General features: G+C 43.6%; 1 protein-coding gene across 1 annotated transcript in view; it reads left to right on the top strand.

Moving 5' to 3' along the window:
* Window positions 1–26,990, top strand: part of myom3 (myomesin 3) — a gene marked incomplete at its 5' end in the record, with an annotated part of 95,148 nt that overhangs the window by 43,550 nt on the left and 24,608 nt on the right. The window contains 12 exon segments of the mRNA XM_080741357.1: window positions 206–405; window positions 1,532–1,585; window positions 4,028–4,155; window positions 10,547–10,730; window positions 11,275–11,449; window positions 15,682–15,803; window positions 18,365–18,552; window positions 21,278–21,404; window positions 23,564–23,745; window positions 25,365–25,479; window positions 25,703–25,859; window positions 26,208–26,320. Coding sequence (XP_080597483.1) covers window positions 206–405; window positions 1,532–1,585; window positions 4,028–4,155; window positions 10,547–10,730; window positions 11,275–11,449; window positions 15,682–15,803; window positions 18,365–18,552; window positions 21,278–21,404; window positions 23,564–23,745; window positions 25,365–25,479; window positions 25,703–25,859; window positions 26,208–26,320 — 1,745 coding nt within the window.

Below are 26,990 nucleotides of genomic sequence, written 5' to 3'. Positions count from 1 at the left end.
TTTCTTTCTTTTACTTTCATATATCTTTCCACCGTTCTAGTTTGTTCCCCTCTTTCTTTCTTTCTTTCTTTCTTTCTTTCTTTCTTTCTTTCTTTCTCTCACTTTATCAAAATGTCATGTCTTTTTTGGATCACTTATTTTGACATACAGAAAAAAGACAAAAAAAAGGAACCGTCCTAAATATTCTTTCTGTCTGTGTCTGGAGGTATGACATGGGTCAAGCCCAGTGGGTCCGCTGTAATGCCATGGTCCAGACAGCGTGCCACTACCCAGTGTTTGGCCTAAAGGAGGGCACCATGTACCAGTTCAGAGTGTGTGCCGTCAACCAAGCTGGTGTGGGACGGCCCTCTAAGGCTACAGAGCCCGTCCTCACTGCGGACCCCATGGAACCCACCAGAACCATGGGTAATACGCACGCACGCACGCACGCACGCACGCACGCACGCACGCACGCACACACGCACGCACGCACGCATGCACGCGTCAAACACACATACACACACACTAGAGGATGACATTTTATTCCCGTTCCCGTGGGTCCCGTGGGTCCCGCGGGATTCCCGTGGGACAGGAGTCAAATTTGTATTAATGCCAGGATCGGGACGGGACAGGATTGAAAATCAACAGGAGTGGGCAGGAGCGGGAATCATCCCAGACCAGTTCATCAAATCGCAGAAATAAATTGCACAGGAAAGTGAGGTCTTTGAACTACGAACATTATAAGATTATACATTATATAATAATAAACATGATATCAAATATAATATGGATCAAAATAGAAAAATATCTGCGCGATTTTATTTTTTTATATTTTTTTCGGGAGCGGGATGTGAACGGGAGTGATTTTTACCAGGAGCGGGATGGGACCAGGAGTCATTGTACAGGAGTGGGACAGGACGGGATTAGTTTTTTTACTCTGGCCCAGGATTGGGATGGGACAGGATTTTTTCTGCGGGAGTGGGACGGGACAGGAGTGAAAATTCATCAAAATGTCATCCTCTAACACACACTGACAGCTACAGAACTGTGGTCAGATGCTGTGGATCATTAGCCCCAGGTGAAGGACAGACAGAAGGTTGCTCGCCTTTGGCCACCTTTCATCCTTCTCTTCTTTTTCTGTCTTCCTATCTCTCCCTCTATTTGCCTCTCCCTCTCTCTCTCTCTCTCTCTCTCTCTCTCTCTCTCTCCCTCTCTCTCTCTCCCTCTCTCTCTCTCTCTCTCTCTCTCTCTCTCTCTCTCTCTCTCTCTCTCTCTCTCTGGTCTGGATGCTTACCAAGGACAGCTCCTTCAACATTAACACTAATAGTGTTCTCATGGGCTCTCATACAACTTCATTACATCGATCTCTTTTTCTTTAACCATTTTCTTCCCTCTATCCCTGTGTGTGTGTGTGTGTGTGTGTGTGTGTGTGTGTGTGTGTGTGTGTGTGTGTGTGTGTGTGTGTGTGTGTGTGTGCGTGTGTGTGTGTGTGTGTGTGTGTGCGCGTGCGTGTGTGTCTCTCTCCAACTCACTCTCCCTCTCTGTCTCTCAGTGGTCAAGGTGGACAGGGGGAGAGAGATCACAATCACCAAAGACCAGCTGGAAGGTGAGAATGCAATCCACGGTAAAAGATAATAATATACACATTATAATATATAATCAAATGTTAAAACTTTGCCATTACGTCTTTCAGAACATGTAGTGCTGAACCGTGTGCAGTGCACACTCCTTGCCTTTTATATTACCTCAGGCGCCAGGCTTAATGCATCTTCATATTATGTTCTCGCTAGTTGTGGTAATTGTGCAGCTGAGGCCATGCACATTATGTTCCATTTGCAGAGCAGAATAGAATAGATGGTCCTCTGTGGCTTCCTGGTAAATGGATGTATTGGCCACATGATATTCTGGGCATGTCTTAAGTGAACAAAACATGGGTCTGTTAATGGCGGGGCTCTCGTGTGGATCTCTGACTTAATGTGGCCACGTCATAATCTACAGTATGGCATACAGTATCTCTGTGACGTATTACTCCATATTTGTTTCAGGCTTATCTGACTTTGACTTCCATTGTAAGATTAATGTTAAATATATTTTTTAAACGATATAGAAAACATGGTGTACACAAGTCTTTTGACGCTTATTTGTCTGCGTGTGTGCGTGTGTGTGTGTGTTTTGTGTGTGTGTGTGTGTGTGTGTGTGTGTGTGTGTGTGTGTGTGTGTGTGTGTGTGTGTGTGTGTGTGTGTGTGTGTGTGCGTGCGTGCGTGCGTGCGTGCGTGCGTGCGTGCGTGCGTGCGTGCGTGCGTGCGTGCGTGCGTGCGTGTATGTGTGAGGGTATCCATCAATATCAATGAGTGTTTGATGGTCGTTTGATCTCACAGGTTTCTACTGTGTCTGTGTGCATCTCCGTGTCCCCTGTTGTTCAATTGGTTTGACAGTAAAGGCCAGCAATGGGAGAAAAAAAAAGAATTTGCAGCACACATGCACGCATGAACACACACACACAAACAAACACACACACACACACACGCACACACACACACACACACACACACACACACACACACACACACACACGCACACACATAGTACCAGTGCCACTGTCTGTCTGATCAACATCTTTCACTGCGTCGTCTTTGGTCTTGTCACTGCTTTGATCCACGTTTTGTTCATCTGCTGACTCTTTTTTGGGGCCAATAGACAGACTTCTGGAAGAACAGACAGAGACTAGAAAAGAACATTTCAAGTGTGCCTGCAGCTCGCTAAGTGTGTGCAACATTGTGTAGTGGTTGGAGTTAGCATTTTTAGCATTAACATTAACATCAGCATTAGCATTAGAATTTTAGCATTAGCATTTTATTAGCATTAGCATTTTATTAGCATTAGCATTAGCATTTTTTTGCATTAGCATTTTAGTATTAGCATTTTAGCATTAGCTAGCATTAGCATTTCTAACATTAGTATTTTTAGCATTAACTTTTTTAGCATTAGCATTTTTACAATTTGCATTTTTAGCATTAGCATGTGTTAGCATTAGCATTGGTTAGCATTATATATTTTTTGCATTAGCATTTGTTAGTATTAGCATGTGTTAGCATTAGCATTTGTTAGCATTAGCATTAGCATTTTTAGCTTAGCATTAGTGGAAGTAGCGGTTAGCATTAGCAGTTAGCCGTTGGGACTGTGGGACCACCCAACAAGTTTGAGACCAGTAACAGGTTGGGAAGTGGAGTTATGGATGTTTAAAGCTTAGCCAATAGGAAGACAGATGGGGCGGGGCTTATCATTATAGCTCGTCCCTATTGGCCATCTAAGTAATCACGTCAAGTTTCAAGACCCTACCATGCTGCAAACTGGAGTTATACCTGTTTAAAGCTCAGCCAATAGGATGATAGGGGCAGGGCTTAAGAGGGGGCGGGGCTTAAGTAATAAGTCCGTATTGGCCATTTAAGTCCAGACACCAAGTTTCAAGACGGTACCATGCTGTGAACTGGAATTATGTCTGTTTAAAGCCCAGCCAATAGGAATACAGAGGGGGCGGGGCTTAATCAATTACAGCTCAAAGTCGTGTGAGCGTTTTAAAGTTTAAATCACGTTTCTAGGTAAAGGTATGCCAGAGTTATGTGGTGCCAATTAGGCCTACTTTTTTTTTCTAGAGTCCCCCATTCAAAGTCAATGTGGTTTTTGGGCGTAGTTTTTTGGGAATTACGTCACGGCGGTAACATGGATCGGAAAGAAAAGTAATAGCACCAAGTAATTGCAGGGTTGGTGTAAATCGTGCGGGAGTTATTACGTGCCGAAATTTGCGGGAAGATTATGAACTATAGGCCTATATATATATAAGTATGGCGGATTACGTGTTTTGCCATTGCATGGCAGGCACACTTAAAAGTCTCGAAAATCAGGCATTAATGTGAAGGTTAGACAGACTGGAATGACAGGAAAACAGACGTCCAGTGAGATCTACAAGAATGTATTTTTCTTTTTTTTTAAAAAGAAGCTAGCTCTGGTCTGAAACCTTCTCCCTTTCCTTCCTTTTTTTGCCTCCAGGACAGATCAAAGTTCCCCTCCCGCCCACAGACGTGCACGCCTGCGAGTTGAGCAACGCCTACGTGGTGCTGTGCTGGGCCGAGCCTGAACCAAGGGGAAGGGAACCACTGACCTTCTATGTGGAACGGGTCAGTCTTTCACTCCCTCATGCAAACACCATCAATATTTTAAGACACTTTAAAGGGGTACTAAACCCTGAGTTTGCCTCTACCAACAGGCTGCCATCGACAAGCTTTGCTAACATAAATGCATCACGTTGCAATGTGAGCTTTTTTTTTTTTTTTTTGCTAAAGAGAAAAAGGAGAGAAAAAAGGAGTGGGCCCAGGATAGACCCCTGAGGAACCCCAGTCAACGAAGTATGGTTTAATTCAGTGGTTCTCAACTTGTGGGTCGGGACCCCCAGGGGACCTCCCAATTTATTTTGGGGGGTCCCCAGAGGATTAACTTAATGTGTAACATTGTTTTCTCACTCAACAGTGAACAAACCAACATAAAGTGTAAGTGTATAGAGATCTATGTGCACATTTCTAAAGTGACATTTTAAGGACTTTAAAGACCTTTTTAGTACCTCTGATCAAACATTGGTCAAATTTTCAAATATTAGAGGCGGAAATTGTGAAAATAGCCTACGTAGATCGGCTATTTTCACCATGGAATAGATCGAGTCAAACTAATGCCAACTCCTACAATTCCAAGTGCTTGTGCAGGCTGGGGGGTCCCTAGTTAAAATATGATTATTTGGGGGGTCGCGGCCTGAAAAGGTTGAGAACCACTGGTTTAATTGGTTAATATACATATATCCATTGAACCCATTCATTGGCGTGTGTGTCAGTCCCACTCCCCAATGACGTTTTCAACTTCCTCACTGTTGATTTTGTGCAGTCTGCTGCCAGAATGTGGGCCAAATTACCAGCTTCTGGCAACTGTGCTAATTAAAGACATAAGAAAAATGTAAACTTCTACTGCCGTGGTGCCACTGTATAGGTGGAGATTTGTAGATTCATTAAAGGCAAGCTCTTTCCTGCCACGTACTTCGACATCAGGTGTTTAGTTTACTTGTTTGCTTGTGAAACCTTTTCCGTTCACTTTATGGGTGATTAAAAACGACCTGGATAGTTTGTGAGTGGTTGACAACATAGTGAAAGCACAATTGTGCTTGTGAATTTACACATTTGCGGTGTACTGTAGGACACAGGTGTGCAAGTTATATTTGTTTAATTCTTTCTTTTTGGTTTTTGTTATTGCACTTTAAAGCTATACTGTGTAAGTTGCTCAACTAGTGGTCAGTAGCGTCCGCGTCTTTCGGCCGTTTTTCGCCGTGGACCGGGCCTCACACCCCCGCGTCACCCCCGCGTCTGCCTCCAGCTCGCCGAGATCTATCTGCTTAGCGCACGTTTTTAAGCGTACCGATACGGAGCGGATAAAAGCGCCAATTTTTTTATGGGCCTTCTTTATGACCTACTGAAGGATTTTAGATGGGTATACAAACATACATATTCAAAATACCCCTATAGTGCACAAAAGTTATCTTGATCAAAAACTGCAAAAAACGCCTATACTAAAAGAGGGTTAATTCTTGCCATGTGTCCTCCTGCTGCTAGTTTTTACATCATACTTGCACAGGGTGTCTACAGGTAGTGTCTTGACATCCCAGAACAGCTAGAATGCCAATATTTGATTCCATTATGAATCATTTGGCTTTTAAATAAGTCCTCATTATAGGCGGAAATAGGAAAAAGAAATAGATGATGTATTTTGGATGATGATTCAAGACAGCACATGAAGTATTATCCATCAAACCTTTAATACAATCATACTGTTCAAACTCTACTGATTGAGACCTAAACTAAAATAAATGAAAGAGAAGAAGGATCGGGACAGGTCAGCTGGGGTGCGCGAACAGCCTGACATCAGGGTTGAGGACCAAGGGCCTGGATGACCCTCCTTACTCCACTAAGAAGTAATCTGCAAGGGAGACAGGCAAGAAAGAGTGTGTTGTCACAATTTAAACAAATGGACATGTATATTTATGTGAAAACTTGGTGTATTGGTGTACCTTACTGTACCTGCATGGTATCTATTTGCGGCAGTTGCATTTGCAAAGTCCAGAACAGTCAAGATTTGCATTGCTGCATTTACAACTGGAACAGTCCCCTTTACACACACATTTTATCAGCTCTCTTCAGGCAATGGAGACCTCAGGTATGCTTATCCACACTGGCACCCATGACCCTGATGCATCCTTGGTCCAGCCAAAGTCCTGTGGAGAAGGAATCGCTTGCTGTGTGTCTGTGCTGTTTGCTCAGATTCTTGTCTGAAACACAGCCCATTTTGCATGCTGGAGAAGTGCATCCTGCGTGGGAGGTAGTCTATCCATCGGCCGACTCTCTTGACAGAAGAGTTCCTTCCTTGTTTGATTGGTGGAATTCAAAGGACTGGCTTTATTGTACATGATCACAGTCAGTCTTTCAAGCGTCTGGAAATGCTCAGAGTCAACATTTAGTTCCTGGAATGGATGCTTTGCCAGGTACACAAATGCTTCTGTAGCAGCAGCATCAACAAGCTAGCAAGGATCACGATGACATCAGTGTCCACAGTTCGCACAAGATCCGTCACAAGATCATAGGCTTTCCAGGCCTTCCAAGCTGACTTTTCCATTGAATGCAGATGTTGTGTCACAGCTTGAATATGCATGGAACATCAGCAGACCTCGAGATTTGGGTTCCACCAGGCTTTTGCAGATGAGGTTTATGTGACAATTTAAAACCGGAATCTTTTTCCCATGCCAAAAGCCACATAGATGTCAGTCAAGGGTTGAAGCACCACCAAATAGTTTAACATCTAAGATCAAAGAGTTCAGCTGGCCACCAACCAAAGCTGTACAGTATATGTTACATCAGGCCAAGCGATGTCAGGACAAGCTTTCGGTTCCAGTAGCATGATGGAATGTTGCAACCATGAGGAGGCAGACACAAGGATTGTGGTTCATCTACAACATGCACTGAAGCATGGAGCAAAGACGGATCTTGTTCGAACTGTGGACACTGATGTCATCGTGATCCTTGCTGGCTTGTGATGCTGCTGCTACAGAAGCATTTGTGTACCTGGCAAAGCATCCATTCCAGGAACTACATGTTGACTCTGAACATTTCCAGATGCTTGAAAGACTGACTGTGATCATGTACAATAAATCCAGTCCTTTGAATTCCACCAATCATCAAGGATGTATCAGGGTCATGGGTGCCAGTGTGGATTAGCATACCTGAGGTCTCCATTGCCTGAAGAGAGCTCATAAAATGTGTGTGTAAAGGGGACTGTTCCAGTTGTAAATGCAGCAATCCAAATCCTGACTGTTCTGGACTTTGCAAATGCAACTGTCGCAAATAGACACCATGCAGGTACAGTAAGGTACACCAATACACCAAGTTTTCACATAAATATACATGTCCATTTGTTTCAATTATGACAACACACTCTTTCTTGCCTGTCTCACTTGCAGAATACTTCTTAGTAGAGTAAGAAGGGTCATCCAGGCCCTTGGTCCTCAACCCTGATGTCAGGCTGTTCGTGCGCCCCAGCTGACCCTAGGGCTGTAATCTAGCCCTGTTTTAGGGATTCGAACTTCGGGGGGGGGATTTTCCGAACGGACCATCGAACCTTCGATGGTTCGTTCGATTGAATAAAAACCGAACAATCGGACCATCGGACCATCGAACGTACTGTACCTTTAACCAGCTAAAAGAGTGTAGGAAATGTGTTAAATGCGCTGTTTTATCCTTTGAAAACGCGTTGATGCGTGACCGCATTAACACCTAGGCTAACACTTGGAAAATCCAACCCAATCGGAGAAAATGTTGCACAGTTTGTTGACGAACAGGCTCAATGTATAGCGGAGTTGCACGGATGATGATTAGACTTGGTGACTGTGTCGGGGGGCGTCGCGTTCGGGCTGAACTGGTCTCGATGTAACAACCCCAGAAATCGCATTATAGATCCTTTAGGGGTTTGCAATGAAATCCATCTTTGCTCATGCTGTTCGGGCTGAACTGGTCTCGATGTAACAACCCCAGAAATCGCATTATAGATCCTTTAGGGGTTTGCAATGAAATCCATCTTTGCTCATGCTTAGGAGAAAGGCTGTTTAATCTTTGGGTGCGTGGATGGGTGTTCACTATTCGGAGGACAAACAAGTCCGTCTCTGCCCAGCTGAGAGTGCTCTCACTCTACTGTCAACAAGCGTGTGTCAGCGAGGCTGGTTCGCGGCCTCAAGAGGAGCGGAATTGGAGCGGAGGACGGTACTTGATCGCTCCAAGCTGTTCTGGCACATTTTATAACTACTTTAATGTTCACCAGTAACTGTTAGTGTTTACCCGTAGGCCTAACTTATTTCGTATTTGGCTATGTCTACTGTGATATTCTGAATAGGCCTATCACATTCTGATAATTATTTTTTCGTGTAAAAAAAGAAGAAAAAAAAAAACTGAACCCATTAATTTCGAACTTCGATTGCCAACGTAATGAACAAACGTTTGAATCCCCGAACGTTCGCTTGCAGCCCTAGCTGACCTGTCCCGATCCTTCTTCCCTTTCATTTATTTTAGTTTAGGTCTCAATCAGTAGAGTTTGAACAGTATGATTGTAGTAAATGTTTGATGGATAATACTTCATGTGCTGTGTCTTGAATCATCATCCAAAATACATCATCTATTTTTTTGCTATTTCCGCCTATAATGAGGCCTTATTTAAAAGCCAAATGATTCATAATGGAATCAAATATTGTCATTGTAGCTGTTCTGGGATGTCAAGACACTACCTGTAGACACCCTGTGCAAGTATGATGTAAAAACTAGCAGCAGGAGGAGACATGGCAAGCTTTAACCCTCTTTTAGTATAGGCGTTTTTTGCAGTTTTTGATCAAGATAACTTTTGTGCACTATAGGGGTATTTTGAATATGTATGTTTGTATACCCATCTAAAATCCTTCGGTAGGTCATAAAGAAGGCCCATGCAAAGTTTGGTGCTTTTATCCGCTCCGTAACGGTAATGTCACTAAGCCACTCCACTATGGTTCCTGTGCGTTCAGGCATTCCGGAGAAACGGAGTGTTTCACCCGAGTATAGATAGACACACGGGCGCCTACAAATATGGCCGCCCTATTGTGATAGCTAGCGACCCCACTTCAAGATGCGCTGTGATTGGCCGGCAGTGTATAACCCTCGCTGTGATTGGCCGGTAGTGTATGATGACGTACTTTTTGCACGAAAACCGGACCCCGGTCAGGATCATAGGAAACATATAAAGAGAAGGCTTCAGAAGCTGAAAATAACGGAGTGGGTGTTCTAAAACTTTAGCGATTTAAGAGTTAGGATAATTTTAAGATTTGTTTTATAAAAAAAGTTACATGGTACAACTTTAAAATGTATGGGAAACAGAACTGGGGAGTTGATCCTTTTACATCTACAGCATAGCACCTCAGTTTTCCAATATGATGGCAATAATGAGAAGGGAAGACCGCAAACAGATGCAGGAAATGGATTTTTTTATACGTTGCATTTAAAATTATTGAATTCTGTGGCTTCACTTCTACCCCGAAAATGAAGGGACATTTCAAATATCCGTCTCTCTTGCCCTTGAAAAGGCATTTTATAATCACTAATCTTCCTTCCAAGTCCTCGTTTCAACAAAAGAGTAATGCGGCACTTCAAACAGAGGGGATGAAATGAGACAATAGATGAATAATGAAATGAAGTGATAGCAGTCCTTTTGGATAATTTGCCAAACAAATGGGCATGATGGATCATGCTGATTGCCTATCCATCTGTCTGTATGTTCGCAACTTCGCAATATGTCTGGCCGAACACTTTTGTCTTCTTGGATTTGCTGTCTGTCTCTCTGACACTCTCTCTGTTTGTCTTCCACTCTGTCATTCTCTGTTTCTTGCAATATATTCTCCAACACTACATGATTGACAACACAAACATAATCATAACAATGCTAGCATCCCAGGGCATGTCACAATAGTCTAGACAACAATAGACAAACACTTGGCAAAGATCCTCAGAAAACAGCAGATCTCAAAGCTCTGTGAGCTTGGAGATGGGTTATTCTTTAGCTATTTGACATATAGCAAAGTATCACAGTATAGCAGGGGTCTTCAACAGGGGGTCCGGGACGCCTCGCGCTGCGAGGCGTTGTGAGCTTGTAGATCGGCTATTTTTGGCAAAGAGCTTTGGAGTGGGAACAGAGCAGACTAAGTACAGTGAAAGGTCAAGTTTATTAAGTATTGACGGTTCAAGTGGTTAAATGTCGGAAAACCCACATTAACATGAATCCAAAATATACTGATGATCGTGCTGTCAAACAATGAAACTATATGAAGTCCCTGCTTCGTCTTTCTCTCAACTAAGGGGCCCTTGGCCTGAAAACGTTGAAAACCCCTGGTTTAGAATATATATTTTTTGTCTTTGGCTGTTAAACTAACACTTGATGTCTTGCTGATGTTGTCTGCCTGCCAACCAGTCCCTGGCAGGGAGGAACAGTTGGAAGCTGGCCAGTATGGATATGCTAGTGAACTCCCCCAGGTTCCCTGTGTTTGACCTGGAAAAAGGCAAGCAATACTGCTTCAGGGTACGCGCCATCAACAAGTATGGCGTTAGTGACCCCTCCGATCCCAGCGCACCCATCTCTCTGGGAGAGCCACAAGGTGAGAGAGAGCGAGAGAGAGAGAGAGCAGTATCAACATTTAGTGCTTTTAACATGTTGTGACTGAAAGAATAGCATGTTTGTTTTCTGTGCAACTGTTAGCACCACCATTGTGTCCAGTGATGACATCAGAAGCTAGTGTGACTGAGAGATTAAGTGAAATTTACAACACTCCAACACTGACAAATGAACACTGAGGCTTGTTGGATGCAAAAATTAGTCCTCCTCCTCTGTGTTGATGATGGTCTGAGGACCAAGACGTCCAGTCTCTGTGTGTCACTTTTGTAAGCATCGAAAGAGCGTCATTGTTCATTTGTCACTGTGCAAGCCTTTATGTTGTTTATGGACTTTAATGCTGGCCTCTCACACCTGTCTTCAGCCTTGGTATTAAAGCCTTTGATTTTGGAGAGCAAACTTCTCCATCTTTCTGCCCTTAGTCCTGTTCTGCCTCAGTGGTTGTACTGACTACTGTCAATATGTGTGTCCGAAAACCTTCAGGGAACAAACACATTTCACACGGTGGTTTTACACCTCTTTTCCATCAGCGGCGCCACCTCCTCCCCACTCTGTGGTGGCTGTCATAAACACAGACACGTCAGTGCTGCTCCAGTGGCAGGGACCCAAACACAAAGACAACGTCCTTGGCTACTACCTCTATTACAGCGAGGCAGGCACGCAAGGATGGAGCACCATCAACAACAAGCCTGTCACCAACACCAGGTAATTATTGACCACATAAACAAACCCTTATTCTTTACGTTTTACATTTTATTCAGCATACAGCATCTGTCTGTGTAAGACAGAGTATCCGGTACAAATGCTCTTTTTTGAGCGGTGGTCACACCGTCTCCATAGCGTGGCCGTGTGTGTCTCCGTGTATCCGTGTATGTGTCCGTGTATGTGGGTGGGTGGGTCTGTATGTAGCCTCAAGCCTGTGGTGTAGTACCTTTTAGGCCCACACATGTTAAGGGAGGGGCGCTGTTTTCAGGCCAGGCCAGGCCAGGCACACACACACACACACACGCACGCACGCACGCACACACACACACACACACACACAGGGAGGAAGGGGGGAGGGGGGAGGGGGGTAAACCACCGCTCAGTTCACACGGGTGTGATTTTTTAATATACACGTACAGACGAATTTACAAACATGGTCAAAACGTCACAGTAAAAAAGACAATACAGATAACAGAACAAAATATTACCCTACCCCCTCCCACTTGGAGCTTTGGATACCTATCATATCGCTGTCTATCGCCGTCTATTAGGCATAACAGTGTTAAGATTAATATTACCCCACAAATATGGATGCTGGGGTTCAAGTGGTAAAACCTGTACAAGTCTTTTTAGATTGAATGTACAAAATACACATTGGTTAATTAGTGTGGTTGCCCCTGCAGGACAACCAGATTATAGTACTTGTCTGACTTTATTTCCATCCATACATCTTTCTGGATAAACTTTATTTTGCTGCGCTACTCCTCCCACAGTTTTGGTGGCACGCACTTGGGCCATGTCAAATCTACCGGCTTCATCGGGACACGCAGGGGTGCATTTTGCTATGAGTTACGTTATACCTGTATACATAGTTTAATTGCGACCGAAGATCGCAGTTTACCATGAGAAATGTCACAGCTTGTCTCCGTGTGTGTACACATTTTTACAGTCTATGGGTTGGTTCCCTTGACACATCACTGTGACATCACAGGTGATATCACAGGTGACATCACCGCTATGTACCGTAAAAGTCCATATATGGGTATTCCCCAGAATCCCTTTTATGCACATATATGAAGATCCCTGATGTCATCGATATACAGACTGGCCAGATGGCCAAGACATGGCCCATATCTGTGTGGCTGGTTCAGTTATAGGGATCTCCATGTATGGGCATGAAACATATTTTATGTTTTGATGTCATGGGAACCACTCTAACAGAATCCATTTTATGCCCATATATGGAGATCCCTGATGTCATCAATATTAAGCCCATACCTAACAGGACTTCATATGGGATTGCCCATATACTGTATGGAGGAAGACAGCCCATATCTGTGTGGCTGGTTCAGACAGGGGTCTCCATGTATGGGCATAAAAGGGATGTACTATACAGTACATGGATCTCCATATATGGGTAACTTGTCCGATATACATCACTGGCCAGATGGCCAAGAATTGACGCATGTCATCCTGAGGTGTCTTACTACAGGTAGTTTAAATACATTTATTTGTGAATGAATTATCTCCTTTAATTAAGGATTAAACATTTCCCAAATATGGAGATGACTGACATCATAGATGTCTGACATCATAGACCACATGAGACTGAAGCAGTATGTCCATATATGGGCATTACAATATATGGGCTTAATATTGATGACATCAGGGATCTCCATACAGTACAAGGACGGAATTAATTTGCATGTGTGACTCGCATCACAGCAACCATACTTGCAATTTCCAATTGCATCTTTCTATATGTCCGTTTTTCTAAAGCGATTCTGACAGTCCTTTGTGCCAGCTTGCCATAAGGCTCCAAAACCAAGCAGAAGTTCTGTTCTCTTCTTGGATTACTGACTGATTGATTCTGGAAGATTCACACATGGACACCTGGAATGTACGTACACTACAGAACCATGACAGATGCCTGTTGAGGTTAAAGCGTTTCCTTGTTGAGAGTTTGATAGATTATATTTATTTACTTATAATGATTACCGTATATTCACCGTTGATAGTACATATCGTTGCTGCAAGGTTTCCACACGGCAAGGTTTCCACCCACTGTTGGAAGGCCAGCTGACACTGTGCATTAATCAGTCTCATATCCACTGTTGGTACATGTATCCATTCATAACCAATAGATGTATGCCCATGTATATATTCACTGGTTATAGATTGTACATTATATCAGTGGTTCTCAACCTTTTCAGGAGGTTCTATGCTATTTTCACAATTTCTGCCTCCAATATTTGACAATTTCACTTAAATGTTAAATTTTTCATTTAGAGGTATTAAACAATATCTTAAAAGTCCTTAAATTGTCACTTTAGAAATGTGCAGATACCTTCGATACACATAAACTGTATGTTGGTTTGTTTACTGTTGAGTGAGAAAACAATGTTAGTACACATTAAACTAATCATCTGGGGACCCCCTGGGGGTCCTGACCCACAGGTTGAAAACCACTGCATTATATATTGAAAGAATGTACATAATGTTAACTCAGACCAAGTGTAGATCGATGGCTAGGGTCAGATTCTGTATTCTGTAAGTGTATTTCATTTTTGAAGCTGTGAAAGCCGCTTCCAAGGTGTGGCTTTGTCTGTCCCGTACATGTCCCGTGCATGCTTGACCAATTGAGGATTGGTCAAGCTTCACATGCCAATTTGGCCCTCCAGACAAAATCATTCATTCATTCAGAATTCATAAAAATATAGAACTAAAGCACATAGACAGTATAGATCTAGAACACAGAATGTATAGATCTAGAACACAGATTTCATAGCGCTAGAACACATATTAGAACAATAATTCACGCTTCACTTCGAACCGAGGTTTGAATTTTTAATCTTATTATCTCTCTACTCTTACCTACACATATCCTGTGTTGCACGCATTGAGGTATAAGAACTGGAGGAGGCATAGAAAATCCCTGCCCACACATTTCATTGAAACTCGCTCACCCAGCGCATACAGTACATAGCCTACTACCTCGGAAGAATCTCTCTCCTTCCAGGGTTTGACAGTAGAGCATCCATGTCCTTTTTGCGTCTAGCTGTGGATATTCGTCGTACCATTGAACTATATTTTATATCGCAACATATTCGGGCTGTCTGGAGGAGGCACAGAAAAATCCCTGCCCACTAATTTCAATGAAAGTTTCTCAGCCAGCATAAGCATTAATGTCCTTTATGCTTTAAAGTTGAACACATTGAGGTAGCCCAGGACTCGAGCCCCTTGGTCAAGCATGTTTTGCTCATTCATGTTTTCGGCCCCAACTTTTTACTTCAAAAAGCCCTACCAGTCCTGCAGGCTTGCTTTGTTCCATGGTTTGTTCACGTTCCAAAGCTTGCAATACCGGAGTTGGTCACTTTTGCGCAGCCTGCCCTCCTGATCCATGGCGGCTTTGTTGCGCAGCATGCTTGTTTATTGCAGTTCCTGCTATTTTCACATAGGGATCAATAAAGGTTGGTCTGTCTGTCTGTCTGTCTGTCTGTCTGTCTGTCTGTCTGTCTGTCTGTCTGTCTGTCTGTCTGTCTGTCTGTCTGTCTGTCTGTCTGTCTGTCTGTCTGTCTGTCTGATCTCAGCACAGATGTGTGGGCTTGAAAGTTTTTTTTTTTTTTGAATCTCTGAACACTGCCTATAGCAGGAGTCTTCAACGTTTTGAGGCCAAGGACCCCCTAGTTGAGAGAGAGATGAAGCAGGGACCCCCTCAAAATGTTCGTAGATTCCATATAGTTTCATTGTTTGACAGCACGGTCAACAGTGTATTTTGGATTCATGTTAATGTGTGTTTTCAGATATTTTACCACTTGAACGGTCAATACTTAATAAACCTGACCTTTCACTGTACTTAGTCTGCTCTTTTCCCCCTCCAAAGCTCTTTGCCGAAAATAGCTGATCTACATGCTCACAATGCCTCACGCTGCGAGGCGTTGTGAGCTTGTAGATCTGCTATTTTTGGCTAAAGTTCTCAGAATATGGACGCTAGGGTTCAAGTGGTTAATATAAAAAAGGAGAAAAAAAAGGTTTCTATCACACACAGATTTGGAGGACCCCCTGCAGTGATTCTGAGGACCCCCCAGGGGTCCCGGACCCCCTGTTGAAGACCCATGGCCTATTGTATACAGTAGTAGGATGCAGTATATCTAGCTGCGTTGGTGGAGTACCAGCTGTCTGGGCTTATGTGATTGTGATTCAATCTGCCTGAACACAATGTCCTTGTTTAGGTTTACAGTCCATGGGCTGAAGAAGAATAAGGAGTACGTGTTCAGGGTGAAGTCTGTTGGCAGAGCAGGAAACAGCAAGTATTCAGACGAGTCATCACCCATCTTGGTCAAGTCAGCCATCTGTGAGTCCGACTGTCAGCAAGGACAGTGTCTTCTAAATACTTCTAAGGTTTTTTTGAAAAACTCAAGTTTTCAAATAATTCTAGTGGAGTAAAAGTATAATATTCTCCTCTGAGATGTAGTGGAGCAGAAGTAAAAACTCTTGAGTAAAAATGTACTTAGTCACTTTACAACAGTGTCTGTTTGACTGCAGTCATTATTAGTATGTATATTATTGTACCTTCCAAACTGAAAGTGGTGTATAGTTGAGAGAAGGTGTAGTCCCGCTTACTGTCTTCACTTACAAAATAAAATGTATTACTTTTAGAATACAACGTTTAGGTCAACTGACCTTCATCGGATTTGTTTAGATAGCAGATAAAGAGTATTGCATTATCTGAATGGTATTTTCAGATAACAACTTCAAAGATTTTATTTTTATTTTTGTGACCTCTGAGTTTTATATTAACTTGTTGAAAATGATTTTAACGTGTGACCTTTAAATTCAACCTGATCTTTCCTTTTTCCCTTTTCTCTAGACTACACATTATTTATAATTCTTAAAGCTCCTTTCTATACTACAGTATTCATATATATTGTTTTGTATTAACTGACTGTTAGATGGCAATAGAACTGTAATTATTTTTTATAAAATTGGGAAAGGTCAAACTGGAGAAGCCATAGGGAAGGACAAAGAGCCTTTCCATTAGGCTTTATATAACAGATGTGTCTCTTTCTCCTATAGCATTATAGCTAATAATGACAATCAAGCAATGACAGGAAATTATACCGAATCCAATTAGCATCACTGTGGGTCCAGGGGCGTTCTTTCTCTCCTCGCGGGTCAGTTTGTTCACAAATAGCTAAATTAAGACCCAGGAGGAGTTACCTGTTTGAGAACATCTGACCCCTTTCTTCTGTCTAGCACTGTGGTGCAATTTCAGATAATATACACTCTGCAGTCTGCTATAATGATGAGTCATCATCTCGCCTGCCACTCAGCACCAGAGTATTCCCATAGTCTGCCAGTCTGCCATTACCTGGGGGGATATATGGCAGAACTCCAATGCTTTGTGTCTGAAAACGCATAATGTCCTTAAGTGACCCGAATGAATGAAAAAGAAAAAAAGCAGAAGAGGGAAGATAAGAGAATAAAATCAAATTAGAACAGAACACAAAAGAAGACACTATAGGCTAACTTAGAATAGAATGCAGTTTTAGTCGATATTGGCGTAATAATCAACATTCACAAACAACAACTAGAACTTCACTCTGTCGAGGTGCCAACTTGCGCCTGGTGCACAAGTAGGCCATACATGGCCTACTTGTGTGCCAGCAGAGAACGCCATGAGGTGTGCTCACCACTGGCATCACCACTGACGATGCCAGTGACATCACCACTGGCATCACCAGGAATGCAGGTCCCACCCTCATTGGCTGTTAATGATGACATTGACAGAAATGCTGGTCCCTGATTGGGCTACAGGCTTAAACACACACAGCTTCCTTCCTACCTACATACCTACATACACAGCTGAACGCAGTACACGGAAGTGACTACGAGGTGCCAACTTGCGCCCGGTGCACTTGTGGCCAAACTGGCCATGTATGGCCTACTTGTGCACCAGCAGATCACGCCCTGTTATTTATTTCAGGTCACACTTGTTGATGGTGACGTCACCAAGAATGCTGTTCCATTAGTAGCATACTCGTGAATGAGATTCAGGGTAGGCGAAATGCCAGCCGAAATGCCAGCCCCCGAATTATACAGTAATAACTGGCAGGTACAGCCAGGTGAGGGCCCAAACCCCTCTCCCCTGTCACCCCATGAAAACAATAGCAAACATGTGCATCCCTATGAGCGAGTTGATTAATTGGCCTCCTCCCCGTGAACGGACAAGGAACTGGTTGAGCAACATGTTTTTGGGTGCTGGGCTGTTATTCAAGGCCCTCTCCAAATTATACTGTTCAGTCAGGACTTTTGATGGAAATAGTTTTTCAGTCAATTTGTATTATTTTCTAATTTAGGCTAGATCAGATCACACAAGGTAGGCGACGGCCTACTCCGCCTAACGCTGAATACGCCACTGTGCTGTTCCCTCATTGGCTGTTGATGGTGACGTCACCAAGAATGCTGGTCCCTGATTGAGCGGACATTGACCAGACATTGACCAGACATTGAGCGGACATTGACCGGACATTGAGCGGACATTGAGCGGACATTGACCGGACATTGACCGGACATTGACCGGACATTGACCGGACATTGACTGGACATTGAGCGGACATTGACCGGACATTGACCGGACATTGAGCGGACATTGACTGGACATTGACCGGACATTGAGCGGACATTGACCGGACATTGACCGGACATTGACTGGACATTGACCGGACATTGACCGGACATTGACCGGACATTGACTGGACATTGAGCGGACATTGACCGGACATTGACCGGACATTGACCGAACATTGACGCTGCATACAAAATGACCAAACGCAGTACTTGCGCACTCTGCTGGAGCAGGTAATAACATTCACACTCTCATGCCCCCCTCTCTCCATGCTCTCCATGCTCCAGCCGCTCCGTCCTCTCCGTCGGCCATTGCCCTGCTCATGTGCACTGGCTCTGAGATGGTGCTGAGCTGGAAGGCCCCTGCCTGGCATGGAGGAGACCCTGTGCGCGGCTACTACCTGGACCAGAGGGACGGTGGCCTGGAGACATGGAGAGAGGCCCACACCAAGCCTGTCAAAGACAGGCAGCACACGGTCAGTGGTGGAAAGAGTCAGTACTCAAATGTTGCCCTTCAGTAAAAGTATCAAATCAATTCTGCAAAGTAGAAGTAAGTCCGGAATTCCAAATGTACTTGCGTAAAGGTACAAAAGTATTGGCATCAAAATATACTTAAAATACTAAAAGTAAAAGTACTCATTATGCAGAATGTCCCATTTAGTTTTTAAATGTATAAAAATCTTTAGAAAATAGCAGATCCATTTTTGGTGCTTATACCACATTGAACTAAGCATAATCAAGGCAATACTGGAGATGTGGTGTAACGGCATGGATTTCCTCACAGAGGGCATATCTTTCAAGTTCAGGAGAGTTTGGACAATTAATGCAATTCTCTTGAATGCTGCCGTTATGGTATGGCATGGAAAGGGAGCATTTGTTTTTTTCTTTCACCATAGTGAAAACTGCATTCATGGTCTGGAGAGGGCACTTTTTACAGACAGGTAAAGGGGCAGGGGCTCAAGCCCCCTTTGATGTCTATGTGTGCACGTGCCTGCCCTTGCCCTTGTAAACCGTAGGGCAGCACTTAAAAGAGAGGAACGAAAAGAGAAAATAGATTGATAATGACAATGTGGTAGCAGACAGTTGATGTGCATTATGGATAATTAGCCTAATAATAATAATAATAAATTGAATTTATATAGCGCCTTTCAAAAAACCCAAGGCGCTTAACAAAACAGATACAAAACACATTATTGTCCAAAAGCCTGAATGAATAAGTGTCTCTTCAGTGCGGACTTAAAAGAGTTCAGTGTTGGCAACTGGCGAATCGCTGTGGGGAGGGAGTTCCAGAGGGTTGGGGCCGCCACACTGAAGGCTCTATCCCCAAGGGTCCGCTTTTTGCTGGGAGGGACAGTGAGGAGCCCTTGGTCAGCCGATCTCAAATTCCGCTCCGGGGAGTGGTCCTTGAGGAGGTCCGACAGGTACTGAGGGGCTAGGGCATGGAGGGCTTTATAGGTGAGGAGGAGCAGTTTGTAGCCTAGATTACAAATGGGCAATAATCTGTTATTAGTTGTCGTTAATGCATCCTTGGTTGTCCCACATGTAAATCATGTTTTGGGGTGAGCGTTTGGCACAACTGCCAAAGTGACTTTACTGGCCAATCACAGTCTGCTATTTTCGAGGGCCTTTTAGAAATTTCAGCCCTTGCCTCTCTAAAATTATCTGCACGTCCCTGCTATCCAATAAAGGAAGAAAATCCAAACATATATATATATATATATATATAAAAAAAGAATTATGCACTTACATTTCAATGATGTCAACTCTGGCCTAAACTCCCACGGCTGCATGTCACTAGGCAACAAGCAGTGTCCATGGAGACCCGGGGAGAAAATGAAATCTTGAGCCTGTTTCAGGGAGATTACAGGTGCTCGCTAATTAGACAATATGTAAAAGTGTTGTATCCCAATTGTCACTTTTAGCTTCTGGGGAGAAACAGGCAAAGCAGATTAAAGAAATGACAGTACCATGTCAATTACTCTCTGAAATTTGTAAAGTGCAACGTCTTTTTTCGGCTCATTGGACACTGGCTGAACAAAACTCACGGGTGAGAAGAACATGCAGCATTTACCCCACATCCTCCCAAAATGCCCTCATAACATTCTCTTAAAATAGCCTTTTTTTCCCCGGGCAGATCATTTTCCTGGATGCAAATGAGATTAATTTGAATACTGATTGTGCTATGATTCTGTGCTCGAGGCTCTTTTCTTCCGCGGTTTGTGTAGCAAATGTAAATTAATTTCCCCCGAAATCATCCACTGCTTCAGCAGTCAGCCTGGCACGCCACCCATCCCGGCTCGTTAGGACAGGCAAAGAGGTGAATTCGAAATTCTTTCTGTCTCCCAGATTTGAAATTCAAACTCCTCTGAATGAACCGCCACATTACAAATGTAGCATGGCTGCCACCTAGTGGGCAGTAGTTGTACCTAAGTAGTAGCCTCCTTTTTCCTTTTTTTTGGCAGGGCCCTTTTGTAGCCCGTTTCACAGAGCTGGACACTGTCCATTAGATTGATCCAATAAGGAGGTAGTTGTACCCAAGTATAGTTAAAGGCAGATCTATAGATGCAGTAGTAGGGGGAAATGGGCTTTTGGGAAGCAAATACTATTACTGTGAATTAACCCCCCCTCCCAACATCCTCTGGCTGCATCAATTGATAGGCAGCTGTTGCTAGAGGGCTTTAAGGAGACAGGAGAGGTTTAGAGCTCTTTGCTGGGGCGATAAGGGGCTTAAAGTGGCCGTGAATAGGAAGATCAATGTGTAGATCAATAGGGCAGAATCATTCCCAACTCTCCCCAAAGCCAGTGTGTCTCTGGGATCTCAGGAGAAGTACTATGTGGCAGCAGCGAGCAGCAAGCAGGCACAGCACTGGAACCAGGTAAAAGAAAACCAGCTGTCAAATCGGACCGGGACGAGAGCGCTATAGCCCTTGTTTTGATCAGAGGCACACTGCAAATCCATGAGTGTTAATTTGAGTGAGAGTACGAATGTAACCCAATGGACCTATCAGTCCATTTGCTTGCATTTGTACTCTGAGTTACAGATGCATACATTAACACAGGATTCTAAGACTGAAGGTTTCACTGTACATGTGTATTAAATTATTATATCATTAAATCCTGAGTTAAAAAAGTGACCCGTAGTGAAGAGTTAAACTAACACACTCATGGTGTGTCTGTGTGTGATCTATGTTCTACCTCTAGGTTTCCAACCTCTCTGGTGGTCACTATTACCAGTTTCGGGTGTTTGCCGCTAACGTGGTCGGCATTGGAAAGGCCTCTGAAGCCAGTGAGGCCTTCCTATGTGAGGAATGGACAATGCCAGAGCCAGGTGAGGGGTATACGTTATAGGTGCATGCTGCTGATGCAGGTTTGTACCACCACCCATTCAGTACATTGTCACAGTTGGATAGAAACCTCTTACGGTATCTCCATATTAATAATAATGAAGCTTGATATGGAAACTGCTGGAAAACACAGGTACTTGATCACAGTACGCTCAAAACAGCGCGAAGCAACGCGTTTTGAGTAGTAGATCTACTACTTTTGCTACTTTTGAATTTAAATCCTGGAAAGTAACAGTTTTGGGCATATGAGGTTTCCAACCGACAGAGACGATATTATGGGATAGGAGTAGGACAGTCCCATTTACAGGGAGCACGGTGGTGTAGTCGGTAGCACTGTTCTCTCACAGTTAGAAGGTCCTGGGATCAATTCCCGCTGGGGACGCTGTGAGTGGTGATGGGGTGTGTTCTCTCCTCTGTGTCATCAGTGCCCACTGCCCACACCCTAGGTGGGTTTGGCAAAAGGGCCTTTCTGTGTGGAGTTTGCATGTTCTCCCCGTGTCTCCTAGGGTAGGTACCCTCACAAAAAAACACGTAGTAATCCTGGTCTCTATACTGCTTCCCTCTGGCCTTTCCCCTCCACCTGATGGAGGGGAAAGGAACTGGTTGGAATAACGTGTTCCTTCCACGCACTATGTACAACCGGGGGAAACCCTGTCTTTTCACCTCTGTCAGGTAAAAAGAAGTGGCTTGGACTCCTCATTCATAGAAGGAAGCATGAGGTCAATCCGTTGCTTTCCCCAGTTTGGCAGAGGGAGTGTAGTGTAGTGTGATAATTGACACTGGGTGAAAAAATGGGATACAAAAATCGTGGGATAAAAATGTAGGGGAAAAAAAGGACAGTCCCAGTTAAATTGTACTGACTTCAGGCAGCAGACTTATAACTCATGTTAATAGAAAGCTGTGACATACGGCCTGTTACAATTAATGCTCTGTGATTAGCTGGTGAACTGCAGCTTCTAATTTGTATTTGAGTGATTGAACTGAAAGGGACCTGGCCAATTCTGATCCAAGCATAGAGCGCACACACACATGCACGCACGCACGCACGCACGCACGCACGCACGCACGCACGCACGCACACACACACACACACACACACACACACACACACACACACACACACACACATACACACGCGCATGCAAGCTGTATGCACAAACTAATACCTGCATTCCCCTATTCATTCTTATAAACACACTCCATCACGCAATAATGCAATGGTTCAGTAGGCAGCCGTGCCCCGCAGTACTGGCCCCACTCATATAATGTCATGATATTAATATTGGAAATGGAGAGAAGCTATTGCACACACACCACTGTTAAAGTGCAGCTCATTAATCTCTGCAAATGGGCACGCCCCCCCCCTCCACCACCACCCTTCCCCAATGTCATTAATAATTTAAATGTGACCGAAAATCATTAGGCAAATTAACTACCACACGCTGGCTCTGAAGCAGAGGGGTAGATTAAGCAAAGTCACTTTTCTGCTTTTTACTTTACCATCATTTTTTGTGCAGTTTCTCTATGATTGCTGGCTGTGTCACAAGGAAACCTGTCTGCTTATTGCTTATTATGGGGGCCCTGCGAAAAAATGTACCACCCAATATCTGGCCATTGTTTTCCCCTATATTTCACTTTGACATATTGTTGTTGGAAGATTTGTGGTTTTCTCTTCTTATGGCGAAGAATGTCATGAAGAGTGCACACATATTACACACATGTAGAGGCATAAACGCATGCACGCACGCGCGCGCGCACACACACACACACACACACACACACACACACACACACACACACACACACACACACACACACACACACACACACGCTCTCTCTCTCTCTCTCTCTCTCTCTCTCTCTCTCTCAATCTCCCCCTCTTTCTTTCTCTCAATTCAATTCAATTCAGTTCAATGGCATGAAAAAACATACGTTTACATTGCCAAAGCAGAAGTGTACACAGTACAATACGATCAATCAATATAATACAATTAAAATAAAATATGCACAATTAAGTACAATCTCTCTCTCTCTCCCCCTCTCCCTCTCTCTTCCTTTGCACGCCCATCAGTCGATGGATGCCCTGCAGAAAAAAGCAAACAGACCTTCATGTTGTTGTTATTCTGACCTGTCTCTCCACCAGGGTGCCCCTATGATCTGGAGTTCAGGGAGGTGAGACAGGACTCTGTGGTGCTGCTGTGGGCGGCGCCGCTGTACGGAGGACGCAGCCCCGTGACTGGCTACCTGCTGGAGAGCAGCGAGGGTGACCAATCAGAGACCTGGACCGCCGTGAACGACGAGCCAACGACCAAAACCTTTTACAAGGTATGTGTTAACCCAGTGTTTCTCAAACCTTTACATTTCAAGGTCTCCTCTTAAAGATGGGGTGCCATGATTTCCCCCCCTATAAAACATGATTATCTATGATTATACTAGGAGGAAGAAGTTTTCCAAAAAAGTGTACAGAAAGAGTTAAAAAATTGTTTTTATGTGGCCACACCCACCAGTTCATTGGTATGCGTGGTTGTCATGGTGGGTGGTGACCCAGCTGAAGTTAGCCACACCCACGTGTTTTGGGTGAATGGTAATTAGGGGAGGGGTTGATTCTATGATGTAATAAGTATCTGTGTTTTTGGAACGGCACGTTTGACCCACAAGATGGCAGCCTCCAGCTAAAAACCCAAATAAAAAGAGAATGCATAATTGCTCATAACAACCACACCAGGGGGTCTAATGAAGTACTGTCAACCTCCTAGACACATGAAAACCAGAAAAAGTACAAAACTATGGCACCGCCTCTTTAACTCTGACAGCATACAAATGGAACCAAATGGACCCTGACGGGTCCATTTGGTTCCATTTGTATGATGTCAGAGTTACAGACTTGTATGGGTCAATTTAGACCCCCATAAAGGAACCCACAAAGTCCCTGGTATCCACTTTGTTAACCACTTAAACAAAATAGCTATTCGAAAATAGATTTGTTCAAATAAATAAAAAGGCACTAAGTAAAGTGAGAATTATTCATGTTCAGATGCAAGACAATTCTTTTTACAGCAATAACTTGACTATCAAATATCAACACGCAAACAGAAAGAGTCATTCGACTTGTGCGGCACTTGCCTGATGATTGGTTGAGGGGGACTAACCCAAACATTGCAGGAACAGTTATGTTAGATTTCAGTGCTACATTTGACATCATTGATCATGATATTTTAATTGAAAAGCTTATACAGGTCGACTGTTTGGAACACAGAAAGGTAACTTATTGTCCTTCAGATGATTTTTCCCTCCTTCCACAGTCTAGGTAGGATAACCCCGCATAGCAGACATCTGTTAAATATGTGACTTAAGGGACTTGAAATGTAATCAGCAGCAAAGTTTAACACCTTGCTGTCGAGATAGTCCGTGCTGCACATCCATCTTCAGGAATAGATTTCAGCAGTTTCTCAACCTTACTCACCTCTACAGTTGAACTGAAACATGATTTATTTTCCCAGCCATTATTTCATTATTTTCCAGCAGTACCACTTAGGCCCTCTTTAAATTGTTCACCCTATTGATTAGCAAATACCATGGGGCTTGTGTTTTTACAATGTGTTTCTTCATAAAGTTCACACGTCCCAATAAATGTCAACTCAGTCTGACACAATTGGTTGTTCAAACTCTGTCAAAGAGACCTTGCATGGTCATTGTGTGCCAAGGCTAGCTATCAAATAACAATATCCTAGATCAGTCTCAAAGTGGATTTCAGGGGCTCTCTTGGTTCCTTCATGGGGGTCTAAATTGACCCTCGCAAGTCTGTAACTTTGACAGTGGACAAAAATGGGTCCATATGGTTCCATTTGTACACTGTCAAAGTTAAGGAGAGATCATCAAATTTCAAAGTTTGAGAATCACTGTCCTAGATCAATGAATAGGATGATGTTTCCTGTGGCACTCAGGTGTCAGGTCTCAAGACGGGGCAGGTGTACCGCTTCCGCGTGTCTGCCATCAATGAAGCAGGTGTGGGCATGGCTTCTCTGCCCACTGAGCCAATCACAGTTCACACCCAACCAGGTCAGTCAGCATGCAGAGCACCACTGTGTAATAGGTTTCCAAATGTATCTTGATACCAAGTTTGTTTCTTGCCGCTATGAATCCAAATCATAATATTAATTAATCATGCACAATTTGTGTAATCCATGACCTTCTGTTCTAAATAAACATGGACTCATGCCCCTTATGGTCTAGTAACACTTAACACTCTGAAACGCCATTAATCTTAATCTAGCTGCCTTAGGTACCAAAAACATAGAAATCGGTGTGGACAACGATGGTTTCATTTTCCTGGCCTATGAGACGCCTGAGATGACAGAAGAGAGCGACTTCCTCTGGAGAAAGAGCTATGGAGAGTCCATCGACGGCGCCAGAGTCAGGGTAGAGAAGAAGAAAAATAGGTAGAGTTTAAGTGCACTTTTTAGGTATTTGTACTTTACTTGAGTATTTCCAATTTCCAATACTTTTACTCCACTACAATTATTTGAAAACTTTAGTTACTTGTCGATTTGCATAATTATAATGTTATAAAAACATACATAAATCACTTTGGCCTTATTTTATACCATGGCTATTTGAAAATAGCAGATCTACAAGCTGTGACGCGTTGTGAGCTTGTAGATCTGCTATTTTCAAACATTTTGTGCTTTAGGTACATTTTGATACCAATACTTTCGTACTTTTACTCAAGTATATTGTGAATTCCGGACTTTTAAACTCTTTTTGTGCGCGGCTGACTAAAAACGCAGAGAGCGCATTCTGTCCCAAGCCAGTGCTGTGCCTGTCAGTCACTTCCAGAACACTCCCCATTCTGCCTTTGACTCATCTGATTGGACAGAGGGGGAAAACGCTGGCGGAATGGGTATTCCTCTCTGCAGCACCCACACTACCTATGAGGGTGGATTCCCCATTCCGCCAATGCATTTCAATGAGAATGGAGCGGTTTCATGCCAGTAGAGGATTTCTGAAAAAAGAAAAAAAAAATCCATTCTCATTGAAACTCATTGGCGGAATGGGGAATCCACTCTCATACAGTAGGTACTTTGGTGTGGGTGCAGAATAACAGAGTATTTCTACATTGCAGTATTGATACTTTTACTTAGGTAAAGAATGTGAGTACCTTTCACACCACTGGTGAGAACACCACCGGTGAGAACACCACTGGTGAGAATGGGGCCAAAGAAGAGGTGATGCTTGGAAGGGTGTGTTGAAGCTGAGGGAAAATGTCTTGAATTCTGAAAGGTCACAACAGCGGTCATATCTAACAGAGGCTTTCTCTCACAGTTAAGTGTGTGTCTTGAAAAGGGCTTCTCACTCTGTCTGTCCTTTGGGCCCTCTGTCCACTTAACACAGTTAAGTGGCGTCCTTGGACCGTCAACCGCTGACCCAGATATGTCTTTTACACACTGTCTGAATGGGGATTTTTATTTAAGATCGACAAAGGGGCAGAGCCCTCAATGCCCTCATACCTGACTAACTACTTCTCCAAAGTGAGTGACACCCTCAGCCACAATACTAGAGGGAGCGATAAC

This window comes from Nannobrachium achirus, assembly GCF_963921795.1.
Source record: "Nannobrachium achirus genome assembly, chromosome: 2".
NCBI lineage: Eukaryota > Metazoa > Chordata > Actinopteri > Myctophiformes > Myctophidae > Nannobrachium > Nannobrachium achirus.
This window is presented reverse-complemented; position numbering and strand designations above follow the sequence as displayed.